Genomic DNA, 21,995 nt, shown 5'->3' on the forward strand with positions numbered 1-21,995 from the left:
CACACACACACACATTGCAATACTAAGCCATAATAAAGAACGAAATCTTGCCATTTGTGATAACATGGATGGCCCTTGAGGGTAGTATTCTAAGATAGATAAGTCAGAGAAAGATGAATACTGCATGGTTTCACTTATATGTGGAATCTAAAAACAAAACAAACAAAACCCAAGCACACAGATACAGAAAACAGATTAGTAATAGCCAGAGAGGTTTTAGAGAAGCAGGGGACTGGGTGAAGGGGATGAAGAAACACAAACTTCCAGTTATAAAATAAGTAAGTTATGGGGATATAATGTATAGGACAGGGAATATACCAAATAATATTCTATTAACTTTGCAAGGTGATAGATGGTAACTAGACTTACAGTGGTGATCAGTTTGCAATGTATACCAATGTTGAATCACTATATTATACACCTGAAACTAATATAATGTTGTATGTCAATTACATGTCATTAAAAAATAGTATTAGTTTTCCGGCTGCAAAAATTATTTGCTCTTCCAACCTTCATTCTAAGACTAAATGCGATGCTCTCCTATATAACATGGAGCTGGGACTAGAGCATAAAGCATGGAAAACCAATATTCTTGCACTCTAAGGTCTCTAACCTGGTTAAAGGGCATAAAAGTAGAATAGGAAAGCCTACTGAATTAGCTATAGGACATAGGTTGCATAGAGAAAAGACAAGTTTCCAAAACACCTAAAAACCACACATTGTATCTATATTTGTATCCAGTTGATTTTTATATAAACAATGGCCTTTCAGGCAATTAATTGGCCCACTATGAAAAACCAGAGGAACGGTATTAGTAAGTAAATCAATACCAAAGGCAGATCCAATAATGACTGCAGTCCTACATTTGATCTACGTGGACTATAAAGAATATAAAAATGAGACCCATCAAAAGAGAAAAACTCAAGAGCTTTTCATTAAAAATAAAAACAAACCATTTATACAGAATTATTTCAAAATTTATTAAAAGTGTTTAAAAGAGTATAAAAGATTTATTTTTTTCTTTTGCTCAAGTTTGTACCCTGGGTTAAGTAGAACTCAAAATTTTAAAAATGCCAAATCTTCCCCAAACGTGATCTGAGAATTACATAAGAATTAGCTGCTTTGAGAGACAAGCATGCAGCACCCATAGCTCTTGCAAACCTGAAAGTATCAAATGATTCCCTCCTTTTTCATCTTACTAACATTGCTGTAATTAGGCTTCCAATAAGATGTGAAACCAACGAGCGAAATAGTATAACATTTCACTGGCAGTAGAAATTAAATATGAGCTCAGCAATCAGCTCCTGCAAGCATGCAAAAATAATTACAGGGAAAAACTGGTCATCCCCAGTTGTTCCTTCAGCTGAGTGGATGGGCAATTGAAGTCAAGGTAAAAACAGTGAGGATGAAAAGAAAAAAAAAAACTGAGGATAAACAAAGGAGCATTACGGAAAATCATCAAGTGAGGTTCTTCAAGGTCAGTTGACAAAGGACAGATGTAAGTAAGTATTTCTCATATATCCTGGAAAAAAAAGAAAACAAAAATGAGTATAAGCAGCAAAACAAAATTCAGAGATTCTGTAAGTACAAAATGAAGTTCCCTCAAAGAACACTCTTTACTATATTGGGCTTAAATGCCTATTTTTATTTAATGATTTGTCCCAATGTCATGTTTTAATTTTCAAGTCCCACTGCATTTGATTCACAAAATAGTCTCTGTCAACAATGTAATGGCTTGTTGAGTGACAGCTCATCAGCTGTGTTCTTAGAGATAGGTTAACATAGGTCACAAATAATAGTGGTCACAAATACTGTCACCCACCTCCATAGTGACAGCAAGGACAAGACGAACACAGTGTGAAGCAGAGCAATTTCAGTGAAAATGTATGGAGTAGAATGGCATCATGTTATGCAGCAGAAAGGTGACTTCTAAGGGGACCTCCAGGAAGGGAGCTATACTAAATGAGTCCCTTCCACTCCTACCCTGGGCAAAGGGTCAAGAAGTCTCCATCAAGCCTCCCAGAATGCTGGGCAACATTACGCTTGGGATTCAGACTATTGCTGTTCTAACGTTCTGGGAAACTAAAATCTCAGGTTGCCTCATAGGTCATGGCAAACATGCAACTGCCCTTGAAGACACAGGATTTAAAGTTTCCACAGCATTTCAAAGAGTCTCACCTACTGGTATTAGAGAAAACAGAACTTGAAGTGATTCCTTCAAAGTCCTACCCTAGTTACATCATAAAAAGGAGTAGAGGAGTCTAGAAATCCAAAAAAATTTTTAATGTAAAAATAATTTTAAATTATCAAAGTATACACGTGTATATGTGTATATATATATATATATATATATATATATATATATATATATATATATATATAAAGGGATATGAGATTAATGTGATTTAAATTTAAAAAGATTAAAAGATAAAGATCAATCTAATTTGTCTACCCAAAATACACTTATCAAAGACCTACTAAAGTGTTCATATGATGTTACTTGAAACAATTTTTTCAAGTGTTCATATGATGTTACTTGAAACAATTTTTTCTCTCTTTGGCTTTCATCATTGTTGTATTTTCTGCCTTCCTCCTTTTCTTCTTCTTCAGCTTTTTATTGATTCCAGTAGTTCCTTCAAGCCCCATCTGTGAACTCTCCTCTCTCATTCCTGGGGGAGCTCAGGTGTCATCTATCAACTTCTGAATAAATGACACAGTCTAAATACATTCTGTATATTAAACTTTTGTCCACTTGTTATTTACAAAACATGTCCAGGATAAAAATCTTCATATATGGCTTCTCTTCTTTCTTTTGTGTGGCATCCTTTGATGAACAGATGTTTCATTTTAATAAATATTTATAATTTCCTTTTGGTTAATACTTTGGGTCTTAAAAAGTCCACCCTAGCTCAATTTTATAAATAGTCTATTTTCTTCTATAATTTGAAAAGTCTTCTTTTCTACTTAAAAGCCTTAATCCACCTGGAACTGATTGGTTATGATTTCATGTGGGTAATCAGCTGTCCCAATAGTATTTGTTGAAGAGTACACTTTCTCCCAATGATGTGCTTTGCCTTCTGTCATATGTCAGAATTCCAAAAAGGGTTGGGTCCACCTGTGCCAATTACAGACTGTATAAAATGTTTAATCAAGTCTCCATACATACTTCTTTATTTTTAGTAGTGAATTGGTTATTCTTGGTTGTTTGCTTTGATCATAATTTAACTGAATCTATAGATTATTTGAGAGCTCATTCCTATTCCTATCCATTAATAAGGTATAACTTCATTAATTTATCCTTAAGATCTTTCTATAAAAATTTTATATATTTTGTGAAGGTTATGTGCATTTTTGGTTTTGTCTTTTTAATATATTATTTCTTAATTTGCAGTTTATAGAAATGAAGTTTTTATATATTGATCCTACATCTACCAACATTGTTATCTTCTTACTTATTCTAATTCTTTTGGCTTTTCTGAGTAGATAATTGTATCATCTATGATTTATGAAAGTCTTTTCCTTTCAACTCTTGCATATGATTTATTAGAAATGCTTTTGATGTATTTCTATTACAGATTTTTGCTCCCTTTATTAGCTAAAGAAATGTCCTTTCTATTTCTTTTTTCCTTGCAGCTTTTACCACAAATGAGTATTGAAATTTATCAAATGTTTTTTTCTGTATCTAGGAAATGATCATGCTATAATTTATGAGGTAAATCATCTCAGTTTTTTTTTCTTTTGTTTATTCATTTGTGATAAATCAAGCTTGCATCTGGGATAAATCCAAATTGATAAGGATATATTATGCTTTTTAAAGAAATTCATTATTGAATCTGTCAAAATTTTGTTTGTGATGTTTTTAAATCTGTGTTTATGAGTGAGCCTATATTCATTTATTTTTTCTGTATAGTCTGTGTGTGATCTTGATTCAAGTTATATTCACTTACTTAATTCTTTGGAGATTATTTTCTCATTTTTTCATTTATCTGGAAAACTTTCCAGACTTTTGTAATAATCTGTTTTTTGAATATTTAGTAGAGCTTTTATGCAATATGTCCAGGCTGATTTTTATTTTATACAAAGATGGTGACAAGTTAATTTAGATAGTGTTTGTATCATTTTGAATTCCCACCAACGATGTGTGAATGAACATTTCTCCCCACAGCCTTGCCAAAAGAGTATATTGCCAATCTTTTGTTCTTTTGCCAAAATAATAGATGAGAAATGGTATTTTGATTTAGTTCTTAATTTGTGTTCCTTTTATTTTGATGTATTCATTGAGTGCTTTAATTCCAAAGATTATATTTCTTTATTCCTAGAAGTTCTATTTTGTTCTTTTTCAAATCTTCTTGGTTGTCTTTGTCTCTTGTTTTTGCTCATTATTTCAAATCCAATATTTATTCCATCAAATGTTTTATATATAGCTATTTTAAATTTAGTATCTCAGCATTTTAGTATATCAAATCATTTGGTTCTAAATTTTTGTTGTTTTGCCAACCCTCAATCACAGCCACCTGTTTCCTTGTGCCTGTGCTAAATCCCAATCACTGTCTTTTGCTTGGGATAGATCAGTGAACAAAACAATTAAAGGGCTCTGATTGATGCAATATGGAACATACATCTCAGGAAGAGACTAAGAGCAAATAGTAAATAACACATATAAGCAAATAACATTAGAAAGATATGTTAGAAGTTGCAGCACAGAAAAAGAAGGGGAGCCCAGAAAAAGGATGGCTAGAGCCAGGGATAAGGGTACAAGTGGCAGCTTTAAGTAGATGGCCAAGGAAACCTCACAAGGTGGGATTCAAGAAAAGGCTTGGAGAACAAATCATATGGAGAAGAGTATAGAGGGGACAGCCAGTGCAAAGGCCATAAGGTGAAAGCAGCCAGTTCCTTAAGTTTTCGAAGCGCAGCAAGAAAGCTAGTGTGGCAGGGAGGAATGAGGAGGAAGGGAAGGGAAGGGCAGTGGTAGGAGAGCACTAGAGGGATAAAGTGCAGTCTAGATCAGGAAGCATCTGGTAGGCTACTGTATGAACTCCCCATGTGATTTGGAAAGTCATGAGAGCCACTGGAAGATTTTAAGCAGGGAAGTGACAGGATCTGGCTTCTGTTTCCAAGGGATCCGTCATATTGAAAATAGGTTGTATCTGGGTAAGTGTGGAAGCAAGGAAAGGATCTAGGAGACTATTTCAAGAATCTAGATGAGCACTAACAGAGTTTGGAAGCAGGATAACAGTGGTGGAGGTAATGAGAAGCTGCTGGTTTGTACATATTTGGAGGAGAAGTCAGGAAGATTTGCTGATGGATCAATTGTGAGTGATGTGAGATGGGTTGTACCAATATATAAAAGGAAAAAGTGCAGATGGAGCACTCAGGTAGAAGGAGTCAAAGGTTAACTTTTAGACATGTTAAGGTTGAAATGTCCATTAGACATGCAAGTAGAGATGTTGAGTGGATTAATGGATATGCAAGTCTGGAGTCAAGGAAGAGGTCAAGGCTGGAATTAGAAATGTGGGAGTAACAAACACATAAATCATATTTAAATTTATGAGAATGAATGAGGCCATCAAAGTGTTAAGTGAACATAAAGTTCAGAAGGTGATCCAAGGTGGTTTTCTGAGTTGCTCCAATGTTGAGAGGACAGCAACATGCACGAGATTCAGCAAAGGAGAATGAAAAGGAGTAGCCACTGGGATTGGTGGAAACCCAGGAGTGTATAATGCCCAGAAGCCAAGTAAACAGTTTCAGAGAAGAGGGAGTGATTCACCATGACAAACGATGTTGATAGGTCAAAAGAGGAAGACTGAAGAATAACCACTGGATTTTGTGATGTGGACCTTGTTAGTGACCATGACAAGAGCATTATGGTTGGATTGATAAAGTCTAAATCATGATTTAAATGAGTTTAAGAGAAATGGGAAGAAAGAAATTACAGACAGCTAAAGGATAGCTACCTATTGAAGTTTTGCTTGAAAGGGGAACAAAGAAACAGGACAGTAGCAAGAGAGAGAAGGGTATCAATATAATTGATATTTCTATTTTATGCTGATGGGAATTTTCTAGTTCAGATGAACATTTGACAATTCAGGAGAGAGGGGAGTATCATTAGAACAAAGTCCCCCGGTAGGTGGATGAGAAAGAATCTGGTCCCCAAGGAGAAGCAGACATAGAGGTAAGGATTTATAGGGAAATGGACGTGGAGGTAGGGGCATGAGGAAGTTCTCACCTTTCTGTCACCGCTTCTTTCAAGTAAGGGAAGAGCTGATAACCACTTTGGACTTAGCCAAGACTGTCCTACTAAGGAAACTTTAATAATCTTCACTCATATCACAAGAAAATGATGTTCCTTTCTTTTTATCCATGCAGAATCTAAGCAGAGATTTTTAGCTCACTTCCATAAGGCCTACCAGTAGTCAGTGGTGAACCAGATTTCCAAATCCTCGTTCCCCTAACAGCAGCCCACATGGTATTCACTTACTCTCAACCATCATCTTCCCCTCAATCCCAGGTATTTTTCTAAGTGCTTTCTAAATTTCGAGAGTTGGTAAGTAGAGGGAAAAATGTGCAGAGTTTCCAAGTCTTGTCCAAAATCCAAGTTTCAATTATGTCTCACAATTTGTAAATTCCATGAACCTGGATAATGTCTTCAAGTCACAATGCCCCATTTTCCACAGGACTCCCACTTACATATTCTTATGAATAAGTCAATAATTTATAAATTGTAACTCGTGATACAAAAATACTGTGTTTTGATCCTTTCCCTCTCTCTTCCATATTGTCCCTATTCTGAATGCCATAGTAATACACATGAGCATACATTATGGATACACATCCAGTATCATTCCTTGCAAATTTGCCTACATTCAGTTATCTTCAATATATATACATTTGTGAAATCTATTCATCAATTTCAACCACTAAATGCCTTTCAAGAAAACATGCATAAGATTTCCAACAGATTATCTTCTCAAAAATTATCTTTTGTCCATGAAGTATTTATTAAAGGGTGATTGATCTCTAGAGTTTCCAGCAAGCACTTGATTATTTTGTTGTATTTTACCAGTTTAAAGATTTCCATATCCTCCATTTTTTTTAGTAGGTACGTACGCACTTGGGCTTCAATTAAATTATAAAACCCAGTGTAGTTAGTTTTGATTCTATACACATTGCAAAGCCTGCAATCATACACATTCCAAAGAGTCAGCACTGGTTCAGTGATACATTGTGCACACAAAACACATGAAGCACATATTACAACACAGTTGCAAGGTTTCCTTCACAGAAATCCATAAGGACATTTCATTTCCAAAAAGTGCCTTTTGCTGTAGGGTTTTTTAAAAATCATTTTGTAGTGAAAAATTAAATACTGGCTTCTTTGATGTGCTAGTTTCACTGAAAGAATATATTACTACAGAATGCTTACTATTTTTATAACCATATTGCACTTAAAATCCTCTTGAAAAAAATTCATTTGTTTTTGTTGTAGGTCTGGGCAAGGGGTGATAAAAAAATCTTTACAGTCCAGGCAATCACACTGAGAACAAAGGGCAGGTGTCATTTTTTATTGTGATTGGCCAGCAGTGAAACCAGGACTTTCTCCCTCTCTCTAGAAACTATTGAGGAATTTACAGTAATCACCCTGGCTGACTGCCCATCACACAGCTGAACAGCACACCAAAAAAATAATATCTTGGGACAAAGCCACAACATATTTTTAAAATTCTCATTGTTTTTACTCTTCAACTTTGAAAGTTTTTTTTTTAAGAGAAAAGAAAAAACTCACCCAGCTGTTACCACTATTCATATTCCAGTGGCCTCCAAAGTGCTCAAAGCCACTTCGTTGACTTTTGCCTTGGAGCCGGTCCAGAAAAACATTATTTACCCTTTAAACAATGAAAAATGCATGTAAGTGGAAAGCTTGCTACAGGGCTGAGAGATTTTTGAGAACCTAACATGCTGTATGAACTGACTGTGAGGATTGCTTTCCCCCCTCAGCTTAGAAGTAAACTATAAAACTTCTTTTCACATTAGCCCTATGACATGCTGTTAACAGCCCTTTGCTAAAATTGATGCCAGCTGTGACTCCAGCCAGAGAGGGCACAATTCTGAACTTCAGAGCTTCATTCCTTCATCTTCTACCAGTTCAGCAAGAGCTTTATTCCCCAGCAACCATACCCTCCAGGCCATCTCAGGTGTGAACTCTAGAGGCTGAGGAGAGATGGAAGGTTCAGCAAGTCTTGAAATATGAAGGGGAACCACAAATAGATCTGTGACACTATTCTTGCAATGGAGATATCCCTCCCATATGCCCTGTACCCCACTGCAGTCTTGCTAAAGTAAATCCCATAAGTGCAAAGTAGAGGAAAATGGGAAGAGAGTATAAGAAATAGGAAATATCAGAACAGGGAAACTCAAACTTTCAAAAGAAAGAATGGGTATATCTTTCCCCGACGTTTGGTCATACTTGCAGCAACCAGTTTCAGAAGTTAAGGTTAACACATAGAAGGTAAAACCTTAAGGAAAGGCAAGAAAATGATTATCATAAAGGTCAGAATAAGGGTTAACTATAGGATGGTGGTTATATTCTATTTCTGGAGCTGGCTACTTAGATGTTCACTCTGTAATTAATCATTCTAAATATTTGTTTCATGGACTTTCCTGAGTGTTATAGAATATTAAAACAAACAAACAAAAAAACTTTCCATGGCCACCATTCTAGTCCAAATCACTATCCTCTCTCATCTTGCTTTTGCTTCCACTCCCACCCTCTGTAATTCATTCTCCACACAACCACCTTACTAAATTATAAAAGGGATCATGCCTTCCTTTTGCTTAAATCCCTCCTATGATTTTCCATTAGTCTTTTTAATTTTTTATTTAAATTAAATTTAATTAACTTATAGCATATTATTAGTTTCAGAGGTAGAATTTAGTGCTTCATCAGTTGCATATAACCACCAGTGCTCATTCCGTTAAGTGCCCTCCTTAATGCCTATCACCCAGTTACCCCATCCCCCCACCCACCTCCCATCCCACAACCCTCAGTTTGTTTCCTATAGTTAAGAGTCTCTCATGATTTCTCATTAGTCTTAGAATAAAATCACTGGCTTAAAAAATCTTGTATTTTCTGACTCCTACCAACCTCATTTCATCTTATTCTCTTCCTCACCATCTATAATCTAACCACTGGAGACTCAAAAAGTCCAAACTCATTCCCACTTTAGGGGCTTTGCATTTTTTCCTATACCTAATAATAGGGGACATCTAAGTGTATGTTTTGGACCCCAATCTCTATGTGACTGGCTCTTGTCCTTTGATTATTACCTCTTCATGGAGGAATTATCACCTCCAATCTCTCTCCTCACAGTACATATCATTGTCTGAAATACTCTTGCTGTTAACTTATTGACTTCTATTTCTTTTCTCCAGATTGTAATTTCCATACAGTCAGGGATGTTCTCTGCCTATTCACAGTACCTAGAACAAAACCTTCTTTGAGTGTGTCCCGATAGGTAAAAAGTGAATAAATGAATAATCCGGGTGCGTGTTCCCCACATCTGCCTGCCTCTGCGACTGCAACTGCATCATGAAAGCACCAATGGTAGTGAGTATAGGCTGCAAAACAGCCCAATGTCCACAGCTCTCAGTTCATTCACACACTGTGAAGACTGATGGCCTGTCATGTACACAGGTGGTATGATTCACTTTTGAGCATCAGTTACTAAGAGGACAGCACAGTGGGTCAACAAGAGATCATAGGTGGTAAAGAGATTGTTTATTCTCAATACCTATTGAGAATTCAAAGAGAAGAAAAAGTACCAGCTTACAGATTTGTCTACTAGTGTTAGCATATATATTTTATTGCTGTCAAACCACTGCTCTGGATTTTCTTCTAAGGGTTAATATGGATAAAAACTATTATTTAAGGATTGTTCAAGTTTCAATAAATCAACTCAGTTCACTCCAGTTTTCAGTTCATAACCCAGATCTTTTCAAGTCGTTGACCCCCATGCTTTGTCTTTTCTCTCTGAGGTTTCAACTTTCTTCTCTTACTCAGAAAGTTACCATGGGTCAGGTTCAGGTGCAGCTGGGCTTAATCAATATAGGATGGATGCATTGAAAAACTTAAGAGGATTTCCACAAGCTTTCTATTATAAAACTCAGAGTTGAGTTTTCTGCTATATCAACTTCTAACAGTAGAAAGCATGTTGTCTTTTTGACTCTAATAAAATTGTGTCCCTGGAGAAAGCCTAACTTATGGCCCCTACACACACACACACACACACACACACACACACACACACACACACACACACAGCTAGTGCTGTTGCCCTCAGCAGAAACAGTCACAGTGATTTTATTCGTTAAGAGACTACTGAATGAGTATTTTCATTTAACATGTGAAAGCTCACTGTAAACTCTAAAGGACAATAAAAACATATGCTTTCTTAGAAAACTGAGAACATAAAATATGTGTTCGAAAACTTAATCAGTTACCTCAAAACTGGTTACTGAGGTTATTACCCAAAGAGATTTCCTCTTAGATTAAATTTGCATCTATATTTAACTAGAATCAATAAAAAGAGAAAATAAGGTGTAGAAAATTAATAGCCCCACCAATATTTAGGTATCTAGTATTATGGAAATAAAGAATGAGGGTCAAGTTTCCTACAACAAGAAATTAATCCTTTCTACTTCTAATCAAATAAGTTGCACTTTTATTGGATGTCCACTGAACATGAATTTCTTAGCAAGAGGGCCTATTAATATAACATACTGCACTATCTTTAAGATGCTTAAAGCTTTACAATCTAATCAATCCTCGGAAATCCAGAGAAATAACTGGCTACTACAAACAACCAATGTTAAAGAAATGCACTATCAGGTTTTTTAGTAGAAAGAATTTTAAAGAGAAAATGAGAAAAACCAATGAGACTAAACAATTTTATAACCTGCTTTATTAAAAAAAAAAAAAGGTAGCAGTAACTGTTACCCCCTACCCCCTCAAAAAAATAGCCTAACCAGTGTATCAGAGTTTTGATGTTTTAGTCAGAGAAAATCACATAAATTCACATTTGACATTTTAAAACTATTTTCACTGGACTATGGAAGCAGAAATAATCCAGTCAAAAAAAAATATGAGTCCCCATCCATTGTTCACAGCTCCAGCGGAATTGGGAGCTTCTATTAACACTTTGTGAAGTCTCAATTACAAAATGAAACCACCACAACTAAAAAGCACACATTAGCAAAAGCGGGAAGGTTAAACGTATAAGTGAAGCCACTTGGTTTCAAAAGAATTTGCTGTTTTAGATCATGAAAGCCTTTACATTAAATTCTCCTGAGATCCTCAAGCACACTGCAATAAACTCGGATAACCCAAGCGCCCCCAGGAAAATCCTGGAGTAATGATAGATATGGAGGTTATTAGCACTGGCCCAACATCCATATGGTATTTTACTGGGTACTCTTAATGTCTGATATTAGGAATAAGAGAGAACTTACAATGTTAAATATTGTTTAATGGTTCTATTTTAAGATATTTTTCCTAATATGTTAGCCAATATAAAATAGTTCTTGTCTGACCTTTCGTATTCAAGTATGAGTATCTCACCATCTATACAATTCAATTATTTTAAAGTTGTCTACAAATAGTAAAAGATCACTTCAAAGTAATAAGATACTTTGTCCCATGGGAGGCAAAGTATCACCTAAAGATATAGCTTGACAGCATGATTCCATTTTCTAGTGTGAATTTATGCCACCTATCCAGAAAAATTGGATATTGTATGTGTATATATGTGTGTATATGTAACAGTTGGCATCCTCACATACATATCATACCCCAATAATATAAAGATTAAAAAGGGAATATAAATTCCAAAACCATATTCAATATGACTATAGTGTTTTCTTAAAACATTGCAAAAACTTTATAGATAGCTATTTTAATCATGGATGCTTATTTTATTAGCTGTTTATACCTCCTGTGTTCAGCTTGGTGGGTTTTGGTTCTTTCTTCCTCCTGTTGCTGTTGGTGAAATTTCAGTAATTCACTCTAAGAACAATAAAAGTTTTAAAATACGGCTTTCAATTAACATGGTTGTACCAAAGATACCCAAATCAATTACATATTTAACCTGAGCTGGTATAATATTTCATTTTTGAAACTTTTACTTAAGTACCATTTCCATGTGAAATTATTTTCTTATATAATTAGGTAGCAAAAATAATTGTGCCTTAGTCAAACAAGAGCTCTGGGAGTGTAAAATTGTAAGATTAAAATGCCAGTGTGCATACTCAAGATATTAGACTAATAGGTACAACATACACAGAGGAAAATACAGTAAGTCAAACTCACCTGTGTCTTCCAAAGAAAAATGAAATCAGTTCTTCAAGAAATGTCACACAGTACTATTTCCTGGTATTTCTCTAGCACTTCTTTCCCAACAAATTTATAGCAGCTTACAAATAAATGTTGGACTCAATTCTGTAGTGCAATTCCATTAGTAAAACATTCTCTATCCTGGAGAATAATCAACTTACCTATTATTGACTAGGTACTTCTAATACCAGCAGAACTTTGGACTCCCTAGAGGGGATACTTTGCTTCAGGTAGGAAATCATGTTACTACAGCTAAATCTCTGCTCTGACATTCTGATTATTTTCCTAGAAGAGGCAACTTCCAAACTTAGTTACTCTGCTTATGGTATTAAGCCGAAGAATTAGGTGCCAGGATTTCTCTAGTATTCAACTACCTTCCCTGAGGCAGACTGATTTTTAACCTCTATTTAAAGACAGGAAAAGGCAGAGGGATGAGAGTTATCAGGACCATGTCATAAGTTAGTGCCTGAGCCAGAGGATTTTCTGGTAGAGAAAATACTGACACATCTTGATAAACACATGCCAACATATGTATTTTTTTTATTTTTTTTTTAAGATTTTATTTATTTATTCGACAGAGATAGAGACAGCCAGAGAGAGAGGGAACACAGCAAGGGGAGTGGGAGAGGAAGAAGCAGGCTTATAGCAGAGGAGCCTGATGTGGGGCTCGATCCCATAATGCTGGGATCACGCCCTGAGCCAAAGGCAGACGCTTAACCGCTGTGCCACCCAGGCGCCCCAACATGTGTATTTTTTTTAACCACAAAATGTCCTTGATGAAAAGTATAAAATAAATTCAAAGATCAGATTGACATTTTATTTTTTTAACTTTATTCAAAGGCCTTCTAATATTCCAGCATCCCCAAAACAAAGAGACTGGTTTCATATACTGTGATATTCCAGATATATTACTCATCAATCCCTAAAGCACATTATTTAATTCTAATTGCTATCTAGCACCACCACCAATAGAAAAAAAAATCTGAGTTATCTAAATAATTGAATAATATTCTACTCAACCATTCTATAGGTATTTATGCACTAGATGTCAAGCCTTGTGCTAGAGTCTCACTTTCCTACAATGGCATTAAGTCATTTATTTCATTTTATTTTTTGTCACTATAATATATGAACATAGTTTTAAAAGTCTACCAAGTAAGAGAGCTACTTACTAATACTACCAAGCCTTATCCAAAATAAAAGAAACTCCTGTCCTTTCCCATCGACCCCAGAATCACTTTCAATTCTTGTGTGTGATTTCATCTGCCAATTACCTCCTTCTGAATAGTATGCATATTCTTCTATTTCTTAACTTTGAAAAAAACCTATTATCTTTTGCCTTCCTACTCTGGAAGATTTTGGTCTCTATTACTACCCCCATCCCAATCCCAGCCTCCCCTCTTAGTATACCACCATCCTCAGCCCTCATCCTTACAAAGTTTTCCAAAGTTCAGTGTAGCAGGGGGAGAGGCTCCAGGGGTCCTACGGCTTCTCTTTAGACTTCCAAGTTATCCTCATCTCTTCAACCCCAGCCCGGGAGGTAGCAGGTGCCTCCAGTTCCAGAACTGCATTGGGACTGCTTCAACTCACACCTTAGTACTTCTTGCAAATGAGTTCTGGCTTTGCCTGCTCTATGGTTCAGCTTCTGAAATTCTGCTGGTTCCCTTCCTTTGCTGCAGTCTCCAACCCGTTCTTTTGCTCTTACTGGCTTATGGCTTTAAAAAAATTTTTTGGAGGGGGGCGCCTGGGTGGTGCAGTCTGTTAAGCATCTGACTCTTGGTTTCAGCTCAGGTTGTAATCTCAAGGGTTGTGAGATCAAGCTCTGTGTGGGGCTCTGGGCTCAGCGTGGAGTCTGCTTACGATTCTCTCTCCCTCTCCCTCCCCCTCCTGCTTGTGCTCTCTCTCCCCCCTAAAATAAATAAATAAATAAATCTTAAATTTTTTTTCCCTTTATCATCTTTTCAATGGGCTTTAGGGAGAAAGGGACTAGAGATAAGCAAATGAAATATTTTGGTGGTACAGTGTTTAACCAGAACTTAACATTTTCCAACAAAAATTTTACCAGAATTCTGTTATTTGATCCTTACAATAATTCCCAAAGATAGGCAGATAAGTAAAGTATTAATTGATGAGTGAATGAATGAATGGAGAGTATGCTTATTTTACAGATGAGGGAATAAGATTAAAAAACTCAGCTTAAGTAACTTAACAAGAGCTAAATGGCTCATTAGTAGCAGAATAAAGATTAAAACTTAGACGTTTTTTGTCTCTAATCTCCGGCAAGATGCATCCAAAATAGGCAGTTAAGATTGAGAATAACTTGTCAGTAGTTCATCATACTCAAGTATAAATGCCAGAAAGACAGCACCCATTTAAACTCAAAAGTTCTAGCAGAACATATCTAGCCTAAATAAAAAACTCTCTTGTCAAAGGATGCAATTCTTCTCACATGCATTACCCCATTTCTCCAAGGAGCAACCTCTGATATCCAGCCCATCCTAAGCTTAATCACATGAATTCTGAACAAATTAAATTCTCATCAGTTCAAGATGTGAGACAGAGACAAAAACTACAAAAGACACATATTCTGGGTATACATGAATATTATTACGTATTTCTTTAAAATATATTTTTTTAGCCTTGGCAAAAATGATATTGTAGTTCATCGGGAAAAAATATGCAATCATAGCCACAAAAAAAAGAGAAGAAATGAGGGAGAATCAGAGTCTCCAAATATTAAAACCTATCATGAAACTTCATCAACTTAAACAATTTGGTGGAGTTTAGGAATCCATGGAAATGTAGTTTACCACAAAGTTGTATGCTAAATGCATGCAGGAGAAACAATTCAATGAATGATGAAGAACTAGCTAACTATTCTGAGAAAAATTAAAACTAGATTTTTTAAATATAAAAATAAATTTTATAGAGGTCTAAGATTTGAATTTAAGAGATGGAACCATAGGAGTTTTCAAAGGAGGCTTGAGTAAATTTATTTATAGGTGTAGAGCAAGGAAGGTTCAGAAATCATAAAGTAAAATGATTGATAAATTTGATTGCATAAAAATTCAAAGCTTCCGTAGGAAAAAATAGCATAAACAAAATTAGAAAAAAAACTTTAAAAATTTTTATAACACATACAAATTAATTCAATTATTCTTTCATTCATTCAGCAACATCTGAGTGCTTATTATGAGCCAGGCTTGGATCTATGTGACAGGGATACAACAATGAACAAGATAGAGGAGAACCTTGCTCCTTAAGAATTTCTACTCTAGAAAAAAAGGAAACCCATAAACAAGTGAGAAATACATCCAGTTGTAATCCTATGTGGAGGGTTAAACACACCGATGTGAGGCTCAGTTGCTATTTTAGATCAAGGCTCAGGGGAGGTCTGAGGAGGTGGCTAAAGACCCCATATAAACTAATGAGGAAAAAACAACAATCAAACAGAGAAAGGGCCAAAGGATAGGAAGGGTAAATTCACAAAGTACGGATTACTTGTAAATTCAAAATGGTTATCATCTTCACACACAATCAAAGAAATATAAATCAGACAATGAGATAAAATTTTTCTATCATACTAGAAAAAAACTAGAAAATGGATCAACAGAAAAGTTTAGTCAAGCACTTTGGTGACATATCTAAATTAGTGAAAACTGATTTCGTTTTTGGAGGACAATATTGGCAACAACCATCAACATGTAAAACATACACATCCTTTTTAGAACTGTTCAGAGATACACATAGAGGGATAGTCACAGTTATATTATTGAAAAGTAGAAGTTCAAGAGAAAGTCTTAGTGCCCATTAATAAGGAACTGGACCAGTGAGTTAAACCATTTACATAATGGAATACCATGCAGGAGATACAAAGAATAAGGTAGATGGGAGAGAAGGGGACGCACCTAGAGAAGAATCTCTAAGATACATTAAGTAATAAAAGATAGGTTCAGAGAACAAATTGATGGTTGCCAGAGGGGGGGCTGGGGGTTGGGCAAAATGGGTGAAAGCTTCTAGTAATGGAATGAATAAAAGACAGCCTACGGAATACAGTCAATAATATTGTAATAGTGATGTACTGGGACAGATGGTAGCCACACTTGTGGTGAACCTAGCATAGGTACAAACTTGTTAATTCACTATGTTGTACATTTGAAACAAATGTAACATTCTGTGTCAAATACTCAAAAAACTTTTTCTCATGGGACAAATAGAGGGAAAAAAATGGTTCAGAGCAGTTTCCTTGGGACTATTCCATGTAAATAGGAAAGATACATGTATATCCATTTCAACTTTTATATACAGGTTTGTATCATATTTAAAATAATTTAATAAAAAACATACACCAAAATGTTAACTGTAATTATCACTGGGGAGAGAAGCATGGAAGGTGGATAGGCAGGGTAAGAAGCTTTAACATCACATATAATTTTTGCTTTCTAACCCTTGATCCATGTGCATACGTTACTTCCTCACACCATCAACAGAGTTTTATCTGCATGGGAGACCATTGCTGGTTCTTTATATTTTCTTCTATTTAAAAATCCTAATGAATACATAGTTTTTCATATGTAAAGATGTTAAAAAGCAAAACACTACCTTATGAAGCCAAGAACTGCCAGGGAGGAAGAAAAGAGGACAGGAAGAGAGTAACATGCATCATCCTATGACAGAGCAAGGACGGGAAGAGGAGAAAACACAGAGCAGGAGGGAAACGGGGACAGAGCTGATGAGGCATCACCATGCAGAAACATCACTCCAGATGGCAGAGGGAAGGCTCTGGCAATGCCGCACTCAGGATTATTATTCTATATCTAGCAAAGCGTATTTACTAGGGAGAGGCTGGTTTTCCTTTGGTACCATGAAGGATAATTTCAACTAATTAATTTGTTCTGCTGAATTGACAGCCATTGCAGATGCGTCCACATGCCTTATAAGCATATCCTTGGTTCATTTACTGGTTTTTCATCCAGAAGTGCAATATCTAGTTGGACAGATACAAGTAAGTTGTTCTTGTTCCAAGGACTGAGCTTTGGACATTAAGGAAATCAAAACACTTTAAGCAGGAGGAACTTGACACACAGCGTCTGGGAAACCGTCAAGCCTGTCCCATTCAACATGCACTTGTTAAGCACCAACTGTTTTCCAGACACCTGGATTCATGCTGAAGGTACAGATGCAAATAGACACAGCTCCACCCTGACGGAAACCATAGCGTAACAAGAGAGACAGACCCAGAAACGACTGTGAGACAAAGCACAAAGAGATGTATCGCAGAACAGCAGTTCAAGCAACAGGACACAGGGCTATGAAGGAACAGGTGCAGAGAGACAAGGAGCAAATGTTGCTGGATGTTGTTTAACAACATACGTGGGTCACGAAGGCTCCCAGAGGAAAAAGAGCATGTCTTCTCACTGCTTTCCACATCTCGCTACATTCAGACGGAGCTGCATACAAAGAGGGCACTGAAGTAATAGAATAAATAAAATAACAGCTTGGAGATGCTAAGAGCAGAACCTCCTATAAACATTGGCCAAAGTGGGGTAGGTAAATCCTGACAACACAGCAAACCATGACTCACCCCTCTGGTGGGGCTGCTTTCGCCAGGGGACAGGCTGCTGGGCTGGGAAGCTGCAGGAAGTGCCAAAGATCAGCGCTGGGGCCAAGCTAACAGTAAGAGGTAGGGGGCTCACCATTTCCTGCTAGAGGTTGTAGAAGTCGCTTCTCTACGGTCCAATGTACCGAAGGGTCAACCATGGGACAGGCAGGTGTGTGCAAGCGGGACACTGGAGAAACCTGAAGTGGCCAGAGTGGAAGGGATGCCCCCGAGCAAAGCTGCCGTGCCGTCATCGAAGGGTAAGATAGGGTCATTTTGAAATCATGTCTGAATCCCAGCGAGGCGTGTTCTGACATGGTTCAGCTTGACCGCTTCATGTAAACATTAAAGTGCTGTCGCCTGACCAGGACAAACTTCTCCCAGGAGAGGATGTTCTCTCAAGAGGAAAAGGATAGTGGAAGCAGGAGACTTGATGCCACCGATGTTAAAGAACCCCTTCCTTCGAATGTTTTTTAATACAAGAGAGGAGCTTTATAGGGAGGTGACAGTTTAAAAAGGTCCTGGTTTGGGGTCTCCTCATAGCAATACCTTTACTCAGAAGGACAAAGATGGCCTTCATTAAGGAAAAAAGTGGACACCACTTTAAAAAATTAAGAGGAGACAACAGAATCAAAGGAAGAAAATATTAATGGGTAAAATATGGGAGTCAAAAATAGCGTTAATAATATCTTTACGAATTATTTACTTTTACTAATTATTGTTAGTTCTACCATTTTAATATAAAGAGAAATGGACTTCCAGCTGTAATAATCATTGAATCGCACAGCTCTCTAACTCCCAACTCAGAAATATATCCTATCAACTTTTTTCTTTTAAAAAATATTTCTCCGAAAGTATAGAAACTATAGAGGAAGACATAGAGGTGCCTGGGTGGCTCAGTCAGTTAAATATCTACCTTTGGTTCAGGTCATGATCCCAGGGTCCTGGGACCGAGCCCTGCATCTTCAGGCTCCCTGCTCAGTGTCCCAGCTGAGTCTGCTTCTCCCTCTCCCTCTTTTGTCCCTCCCCCTGCTCGTGCTCTTTCTCTCTCTCAAATAAATAAATAAAATCTCTTTAAAAAAAAATAAAGTAAAGGAAGACATAATAATCACCCATAAAATCTCTCTACCCAGGAATAACATGTCAGTTTCCTTCACTTCTTGATTTTATTTACACAGATTATAACTTCTTATCACCAGCTCAGGTCACATTTGTAGGCTTACCACGTGCCAGGCATTAAGATAAACTTTCCACAAGCTTTTCTCTCACTTGATCCTAGAAACAGTATCATGAGGTAAATAACTATCATACATAATAAAGCTTTGAGGGGTGAAGTAATTTGCACAAAGTACAATAAGCGGCAGGTTTCAAAACTTGCCCAGTCTATTTTGTAATTTTTTTCACTTTTATATAGGTGATCATATTCCCATATTATTAAAACACAGTAGAAATTGATGCATGGTATTCCAAATTTCAAAATCCTCAAATCCTCAATCCTTGAACAAATTGTTTCCAAACTTCCAGTAATATTTAAAAAGAAAAAACAACGATGTATGTACAACTTGTGTATATCTCTGATCTCTGATTATTTCTGCAGAACAAACTTACACCTTTATATCTAATACTTTCACATTTTGGAAACTCTGATTTGATATTGTCAAAGAGCCCTTCGGTTCACCTCTTATGGGTGGCAGTACAAAGGAGTTTGAGGTATTTTTTAATAGCTAATTCTGTACACTCTCCTTGCCCCAGCAAACACACAAATTATTATCCATATTTTTGTAAAGCTCCTTATTTAATCTTGTGATTATTCTCATGGTTGAAATGTAGAAATAGTTTTTCAGACCACCTCATTCCACTGAAAATTTTGTTGGAATTGCACACACCTCACAAATTAATTTGGCTAGAACTGCAGTTATTACAATATTGAATTTTACCACTCAGGAGTATCATCCATCTGTACATTATTCAAACTGACACTATGGATCATAGGAGAGTTTGGGGTTTTGTTTTTTGTTTTTTTGGCTTATTTACTTTTTTTTTAATTGAGGAATGCTACATAGTTGCTTTTTGATAAGGTCTTTTTATTCCATTATATTTTCTAATTGATGTTTGCTAATATTTGAGAAAGTTGTTGATTCCTGTATATATTTTATAACCAACTCTTTTATTTAATTCCATTTGTTCTAATAATTTTTCAGCTGATTCTTTTAGGTTATACAGGCAAATTACTCTCATCCAAAAATAATTTTACTTATTTTCAATAATTAGAAAGTCTCCTTTATTTTTGTCTTACCAAGTTGGCTAAAATAATTCCCAAACCTTATTCCATGCTACATTAAGAGTTTTCAGTTTCAAAAAAAAAAAAAGTTTTCCATCAAATAATTTTACAAAGCACTAGGTTGGAATTTCCAGGTCCTGATACTGGTTGGTAGTAAGGATTGCAGATGTCCCGATATTGTTCACTGCTCTAATATTTCACCATTGCGTTAATGTTGGTTATTGGTTTGGAAGACTACGAGTATGTTAAGACAACCTTTTAAATTTCTAGTTCGCCATAGTTGTTTTTAAATTAGTAGTAGAGATTAAAATTTATCAATGCCTTTTTTATATATATAGTTAAAGAGGTGGTCCAATGGATTTTCTTTCATGACCTATCCTACTGTAGTGAAAAGATATAAAAAGTTATAATATATAGTCAGTCACCTTCACATTCCTAGAATAAACCTTACTTTGCCCTGGTAAATTAGTTAAGAGAAAAAAATATCATTAACTAGAATTTTCTTTCAAAGTTAACCTCTATAAGTTTCTACGTATGTGTGTTCTCTTTATCAGGCTATGACATCACATCACGGAGATTACAGTTCAATATTAATTCTAAATTGCTTCATCTTTTCCTTGCTCTGAAACAACTTTAAAGCAAGTTGTTCCTAAGGCATAAGAAAACAATTTGTTCCTTGAAAATTCCAATGAACCTGCCGGTAAAATTTTCCAAGTTTAGCTTGTTAGGGGAGAATAATTCTCAGGAAACTTTTGAAATCACATGCATTTTCATTTGCCTTTATGTGTTTTAACTCTGAATCATTTTAGAGTTTTTTTTTATATAATTTTTATTTTGTTATATTAGTCACCAAACAGTACATCCCCAGTTTTTGATGCAATGTTCCATGATTCATTATTTGCGTAGAACACCCAGTGCACCATGCAATACGTGCCCTCCTTACTACCCATCACCGGCCTATCCCAAACCCCCACCCCCGTCCCCTCTGAAGCCCTCAGTTTGTTTCCCAGAGTCCATAGTCTTTCATGGTTCATTCCCCCTTCTGTTTACCCCCCCTTCATTCTTCCCTTCCTTCTCCTACCAATCTTCCTATTTCTTATGTTCCATAAATGAGTGAAACCATATGATAATTGTCTTTCTCTGCTTGACTTATTTCACTTAGCATAATCTCCTCCAGTCCCGTCCATGTTGCTGCAAGTATTGTGTAATCATTCTTTCTGATGGCTGAGTAATATTCCATTGTATATATGGACCACATCTTCTTAAACCAGTCATCTGTTGAAGGGCATCTCGGCTCCTTCCACAATTTAGCTATTGTGGACAATGCCGCTATGAGCATTGGGGTGCATATGGCCCTTCTCTTCACTACGTCTGTATCTTTGGGGTAACATTTTAGAGTTTTATATTTCCCTGTAAAATCATTCACTTAATCCACATATTCGATTTATTAGCATAGCATTATCTAAAGTAATATAAGCTTAATCTCTTCCAAATCTATGATTCTGGCTCCTCATTTCTAATGTTGTGTATTTGCATTTTTACTAATCTCTTCTTGATTAGACTTGCCATAGATTTGTTCATTTTGTTGACCTTATCAAAAAACAAGCTGTTGGATTTTTATAACAGCTGTTTCTTGAAGTTGTTATTAATTTCTGTTCTTATCTTAATTACTGCCTTCAGTATCCTTTATTGTTCATGTTCTAAATTCTTAGATTGGATGCTTAATTCAT

The 21,995-nt window shown here is 36.1% G+C and overlaps 1 protein-coding gene across 2 annotated transcripts in view; it reads right to left on the bottom strand.

The window, feature by feature from the left end:
* Positions 1 to 955: 955 nt before the first annotated feature.
* The window catches only part of EPSTI1 (epithelial stromal interaction 1), an 83,026-nt gene continuing 61,986 nt past the window's right edge, over positions 956 to 21,995 (bottom strand). For both annotated transcript variants that reach the window (XM_045811027.2, XM_045811028.2), the window contains 3 exons: positions 11,985 to 12,058; positions 7,784 to 7,883; positions 956 to 1,522 (listed from right to left, as the gene is read on the bottom strand). In XM_045811027.2, coding sequence (XP_045666983.2) covers positions 1,514 to 1,522; positions 7,784 to 7,883; positions 11,985 to 12,058 — 183 coding nt within the window. In that variant the 3' untranslated portion in view covers positions 956 to 1,513. The remainder of the gene's footprint in view (positions 1,523 to 7,783; positions 7,884 to 11,984; positions 12,059 to 21,995) is intronic.

This window comes from Ursus americanus, chromosome 10, assembly GCF_024610735.1.
Source record: "Ursus americanus isolate L20-20 chromosome 10, mUrsAme1.1.p, whole genome shotgun sequence".
In the NCBI taxonomy this organism is placed as follows: Eukaryota; Metazoa; Chordata; class Mammalia; order Carnivora; family Ursidae; genus Ursus; species Ursus americanus.